The sequence below is a fragment of the Erpetoichthys calabaricus genome, chromosome 3 (genome assembly GCF_900747795.2).
Source record: "Erpetoichthys calabaricus chromosome 3, fErpCal1.3, whole genome shotgun sequence".
Taxonomy (NCBI): Eukaryota; Metazoa; Chordata; class Cladistia; order Polypteriformes; family Polypteridae; genus Erpetoichthys; species Erpetoichthys calabaricus.
The window spans coordinates 305047188-305053854 of NC_041396.2; the positions used below are offsets into that span (position 1 = coordinate 305047188).

At 43.2% G+C, this 6667-nt stretch overlaps 1 protein-coding gene across 1 annotated transcript in view; it reads right to left on the minus strand.

Annotated features, from left to right (window-relative positions):
* The window catches only part of tspan31 (tetraspanin 31), a 98323-nt gene extending 98034 nt beyond the window's left edge, over positions 1–289 (minus strand). The window contains exon 1 of the mRNA XM_028798658.2: positions 127–289. Within this exon, the coding sequence (XP_028654491.1) occupies positions 127–189 (63 nt within the window). The 5' untranslated portion in view covers positions 190–289. The remainder of the gene's footprint in view (positions 1–126) is intronic.
* Between the last annotated feature and the right edge of the window lie 6378 nt (positions 290–6667).

Below are 6667 nucleotides of genomic sequence, written 5' to 3' on the forward strand. Positions count from 1 at the left end.
CTCCCTACCGGCTCTTACGCACTCACTCAAAAGGCTTCCCTATTCTCAGAGAGGCCTACCACCCCGCGAATGCCCACCTCTCCGCATCTCACAGACACCCTCTCGCTACCCGGGAACGGGACTCACCATGTACACGACGTTGAGGGAACAGAGTGCATTTTTGGAGCACGTGAAGCCGCCGCACACCATCTTGAGCAGCGCCCGGATAACAGAACGCTTCACTGGCGGCTTCTTCTCGATCAGCGTCCGGGCGGTAGGCTACTCTTTGACGGCACAGCCGATTGGCTCGTGTCGCTGTCAATCGCACTTTTCGCTTCACGACGATTGCAGAGGAAACACCTCATTAGCGTCGTGATTGGCAACGAACGTTAAAGGCGGGTGCTTGAGGATGCGCCGTCCTTCGCTGCATTCTATTGGATACAGTGGGCGACGCATCAAATGGGAAGTGTAACCATTGGCTACCTGAGCAGCCAAACACTGCATTTGTTACCACCCCCTTCAGCTTTGCGCGTCATGCTCGCAAAGGGTGCCCGAGGGAGGGAGGCGGCTCGACGATACTGAGCAGCGGTAAACCGATGGGCGGAGAGCAGCGTGCTCTGCTTCTGTCGTATACTGCAGTAATTCTTAAACTTTTTGAGACTGCGGAGCCCTGTATAATGTATATATGATTGATATCCGATGAACATTGATGAAAATGTAAAAAAAAGGTGATTACAAAAGAGAAAGTTATGTGAAGGATGTTGCTCAAGTGTATGAGTGTATGCTTATAATAATAACAATTCTTTGCATTTATATAGCGCTTTTCTTACTACTCAAAGCGCTCAACAATTGTAGCTTAAGGGCCTTGCTCAAGGGCCCAACAGAGCAGTCTCTTTTGGCATTTACGGGATTCGAAACTGGCCAGTGCAAATCCTTAGCCTCAGAGCCACCTGTAAAATGATGTAATGATTGAAACAGTTTCATATTTGTACTGACATTGTGTGACACAAGTCGTCCGTATCTGGTTTAAGATTTGTTAAAGACAGCTTTAATATGTTGTAGCTGTCGCAATTAGCCAATTTTGATATTTTGCTTTTGTTTTAGTGACAGTCGAAAATCTTCTTTCACATAAGCAGGTAGAAGCAAACTGGAGCAGAAACCTGAATGCTTACTCACTCGCTTAAAAATCCGAATTCACTATGATTTGTTTTTTGTTACCTAAAATTTCCTAAAAATTGTTACTTGTGTTCTGATTTGTGTATTTATCTACCTGTTTGGAAAGCACGGTGGCACGATGACAGCACTGCTGCCTTGCAGTAAGGAGACCAATGTTCATGTCCCAGGTCGGCCTTGTGTGGAGTTTGCATGTTCTCCCAGTGTCTTTGTGGGCTTGCTCCGGTTTCCTCCCACAGTCCAAAGACATGCAAGTTAGGTGGATTGTCAATGCTAAATTGGCTCAAGTATGTGGTTGATGTGTGTGTGTGTGTTCACTCTGTGATGGTCTGTCTTCTGCCTTGCACCACATACTGGCTGGGATAGGCACCAGTGCCCCCCGCGACCCTGTTCAGGACAATGTGGGTTAAAAGAATGACCGATTTAACCCATTTTTTACTTTCTCGTATACAAAATATAGGGAAAGTATTGTAATCGTCATATTGTAATAGTTTTAGACCTCCCTGACTTTCTCGTATGTGAAGAATGGGGAAAGTATAGGAATCCTCCAAAAATTCCACTTTGAGATTTTGATGAATCTCGACATTTTAGACCTCTCTGAGTCCATAAATACCATTTTTGGAATTATGTCTGTGTGGGTCCTGTGTGCTGCCTCACAGGAAGGAGACCTGGGTTCGCTTCCCGGGTCCTCCCTGTGTGGAGTTTGCATGTTCTCCCCATGTCTGTGTGGGTTTCCTCCCACAGTCCAAAGACATGCAGGTTAGGTGCATTGGCGATTCTAAATTGTCCGTAGTGTGTGCTTTGTGTGTGTGCCCAGCGGTGGGCTGGCGCCCTGCCCGGGGTTTATTTCCTGCTAGCTGGGATTGGCTCCAGCAGACCCCCGTGATATAGCAGGTTGGATAATGGATGGATGTGTGTGTGTGTAAACACGATAACTTGAGTACGCTTTCACTTAGGTCAACCAAATTTTGCATACAAGTATTAAGTACAAAACGTAGATTTCTGTCAACTTTTGAGCTATTCCTGTTAACCAAAAGTGGTACTTACCTGTTATTCATGCAGCTGCAGAGTCCATTTTATTCAACTTTACTTTTCTAATAATTGGTCTACTAGGGTGTTGTACCGTGTTAGCCATTATGAATGTAGAGAAAAGCCAAGCAAAATGACACCTTTTATTGGCTAACTAAAAAGATTACATCTTGCCTGAAGAAGGGACCTGAGTTGCCTCGAAAGCTTGCATATTGTAATCTTTTTAGTTAGTTAGTTAGTTAGCCAATAAAACGTGTCATTTTGCTTGGCTTTTCTCTAATAATTGTTCAAAATTTTATTAATTTGATCTGATTTGTCTGCGGTGGGTTGGCACCCTGCCCGGGATTGGTTCCTGCCTTGTGCCCTGTGTTGGCTGGGATTGGCTCCAGCAGACCCCCGTGACCCTGTGTTCGGATTCAGCGGGTTGGAAAATGGATGGATGGATGGATCTGATTTGTTGTTGATGGTTCTTTAATGTACATAATATAAAATTATAATCATTGTCTTGTGGTTTACTCCTCAAATTTCCATCCCCATATCTGAATATACAAGAAAGTCGAGGGGAGACCACTCCTGATTTTTTTTTAAACCCATTGCCCACCCAACATACCTCTCTCTCTGAATTGCTTTTCCCAAGATTTCTTCCATTTTTTTTCCCCAACAAGGGTCTTTCTTAATTGGGGGGGAGTTTTCTTGTCTTCTTAGGGAGTCAAGGCTGGGGGAGCTGTCAAAAAACAGGGCCTGTTAAATTCCATTGAGGCATTCCTTGTGTGATTTTCAGCTATACAAGAAATAAATTGTTGTTGTTATCAGTTAGTCTTTCAAAATAAGGATTTGCATCTCCGCACAAAAGTCTTTGTCTACCAAACCATCTGCGTTATCACCCTCCTCTACAGATGTTAAGCTTGGGTAATTTAAAGCTGCCACATTAAGCTTCTGGAGCATTTCCATATATGCTGCCTGCAGAGCTTCTTGGGAACTGTGTGGTGTGATCACGTGCCTCACTGTGAAATACTCAAAAAAAAAAACAAACCAAACAACTGCAGAAGTATGGAGACCCTGATCATCCAGCACCAGCTACGATGGCTGGGACAAGTGGTAGGGATGCCCCCCAAATTGTCCGCCACCCAGAATGCTATATGGCTAGCTACGTCGTGGACGATGCTCTGCTTGGGGGCGAGAGGAAGCGCTATAAGGATCAGTTGAAGATCATGTTAAAGTGCAAAATCAGGCCAGAGGACCTGGAAGATGTTGCTACTGACTGTAACTCCTGGAGGCAGATGGGCTCAGATTGGATACGTATGCTAGAGGAGTAAAGGGGAGCCAGGAGACAGCAGAACACACTCAGGAGGAACACAGTCATGGCTGCCACTACCACATAGACTGTACATGTCCAATCTGCAATAGCACTTGTTCCAGGATAGGACAACTCAGTAAAGGCAGAAGTGGACCTCATCATTGGGTACAATGGGCAGCCAGTTACATACTTTACTGACTTACTTACTACATGTAATATCAAGAAGTTAACTAGATTTGTATATAAATGTCTCTGCATGGAAGTGTGTGTGTCTGTCTGTCTGGCCCGGAAGTGAGTGCTGGAGTCGCAGTAAGGGCTCCACCTCCAAGGATACGCAAGCAAGGCCAGCGTGTCGACAAAACGAAACCTCCAAAGAAAGACAAAGTCGCTTAGCTGCTAATGCACAAGCGAGGTGAACACTTCGGCAAAATGAAACCTCCTAGGAGAGAGATGCCCGGAGTAGTTCCTTTCAATTACCTGACATCTGTACATTTCAATTTTTTTTCTGACGATTTCAATAGTTTCTGGGATTCTGGGCTTTTTACTGCATGGGCTTACACAGCTAGTTTAATATAATGTTCGAGGAACGATCATCTCAATATATCTTCTTCATTCATAGATACAGTCATATGAAAAAGTTTGGGAACCCCTCTTAATTCTTTGGATTTTTGTTTCTCATTGGCTGAGCTTTCAAAGTAGCAACTTCCTTTTAATATGTGACATGCCTTATGGAGACAGTAGGATTTCAGCAGTGACATTAAGTTTATTGCATTAACAGAAAATATGCAATATGCATCATAACAAAATTACACAGGTGCATAAATGTGGGCACCACAACAGAGATACGACATCAATACTTAGTTGAGCCTCCTTTGAGCCTCTAGACGCTGTCCTCCTATAGCCTCTAATGAGTGTCTGATTCTGGATGGAGGTCTTGTTGACCATTCTTCATACAAAATCTCTCCAGTCCAGTTCAATTTGATGGACAGCCTGCTTCAAATCATCCCATAGATTGTCGATGATATTCAAGTCAGGGGACTGTGATGGCCATTCCAGAACATTGTACTTCTCCCTCTGCATGAATGCCTTTGTAGATTTCCAACTGTGTTTTGGGTCATTGCCTTGTTGGAATATCCAACCCCTGCATAACTTCAACTTTGTGACTGATGCTCGAACATTATCCTGAAGAATTTGTTGATCTTGGGTTGAATTCATGCAACCCTCGACTTTAACAAGGACCCCAGTCCCTGAACTAGCCACACAGCCCCACAGCATGATGGAACCTCCACCAAATGTGACAGTAGGTAGCAGGTGTTTTTCTTCCACCATGCAAAGTGCTTTTTGTTCTGACCAAATAACTCCATTTTTGTCTCATCAGTCCAAAGCACTTTGATCCAAAATGAATCTGGCTTGTTTAAATGAGCATTGGCATACAACAAGTAACTCTGTTTGTGGCGTGAGTGCAGAAAGGGCTTCTTTCTCATCACCCTGCCATACAGATGCGCTGAATTGTAGAACGATGTACAGATACACCATCTGCAGCAAGATGTTCTTGCAGGTCTTTGGAGGTGATCTGTGGGTTGTCTGTCACCATTCTCACAATCCTGCTCATATGCCGCTCCTGTATTGTTCTTGGCCTGCCAGACCTGCTGGTTTAACAGCAACTGTGCCTGTGGCCTTCCATGTCCTGATTCCATTCCTTACAGTTACACAAACTGACAGTTTAAACCTCTGAGATGGCTTTTTGTAGCCTTCCCCTAAACCAGGAGACTCAACAATCTTTGTTTTCAGATCTTTGGAGAGTTGCTTTGAGGATCCCATGCTGTCACTCTTCAGAGGAGAGTCAAAGGGAAGGAAGCACAACTTGTAATTGACCACCTTAAATACCTTTATATCTCATGATGGACATTCCTGTCTATGAAGGGTTAATGAGCTCATCACACCAAGTCATCAGCACTGAGCAGTGACAGACATTCAAATCAGCACAATGACAAGGGGACCCACATTTGTGCACAGCCAGTTTTTCACATTTGATTTAATTTCATACAACTAAATACTGCGTCACTAAAAATCTTTGTTCGGAAAACACCGCAGTACTCAGATGTTCCTAGGGAATGAAAGACAGACCACTGTTATCTTTATTGTTGAAAGGAGAGTCAATTATTATGCAGGCTGAGAGGGGGTCCCAAACGTTTTCATATGACTGTAGATCATTCTTTACTTATTCATTAAGATTAAATGGATGCAGAACACCACAAAAAACCTTCTCCTGAGCTCTGACCTTTAGGGAATACTCTTCAAATTTAACTGATGACATTTTGTAAACAGTTGATGACAGTACATTTTATATTAGATTTGATTTGATTAGCTCAGCTTTGTTAATCCCAATGGGAAATTCAAATACCTACGCTGCAGAAACATTAAAAAAAACAAGGATAGAAATGCAAATAATACAGCCTGACAATCAAAAAAATGGATCAATAAGTCGATAAATAAATTTGAATATTTAATTAAAAAATAAATAAATGTATATTGTGCAGATATTTTAAAATTAATTTAGCTGGATAAAATTGTAATCTTCATTTCTCCTTTCTGCCTCATTCATTTGGGCTGTTAGGTTTTGAAGTCATCAAAGAAAAGATTATCAATTAATTTTTATGCATGGTTTCATTATAAACATGTGTGTGTCTGTCTGTCTGTCCGGCCCGGAAGTGTGAGGCTACAGCATGAAGCTCAAAGAGCTGGCAAGGCAGCCCCAAGTTAATGAGTCGGAAGAAGAAAGAAGTGTGAGGCTATAGCATGAAGCTGAAAGAAAGCGACTCCGTTGCCAAAGTGAAACCGCTGATGGAAGACAAACTCACTTAGTCGCTAATACATAAGCGAGGCGAGCACATCTGCAAAACGAAACCTCAGAGGAGAGAGAAACTCGCTTAGCCACTGATACTAAAGCGAGGCCTGCACACCGGCAAAAGGAAACCTCCAAAGAAAGACAGTCGCTTAGCCGCTAATGCACAAACGATGTGAGCACATCGGCAACATGAAACCTCCTAGGAGAGAGACGCCCCGAGTAGTTCCTTTCAATTACCTGACATCTCTACATTTCATTTTTTTTTCTGACGATTTCAATAGTTTCTATGAGCCCGGGCTTTTTACAGCACAGGCTTACACTGCTAGTTTTATTATAACTGT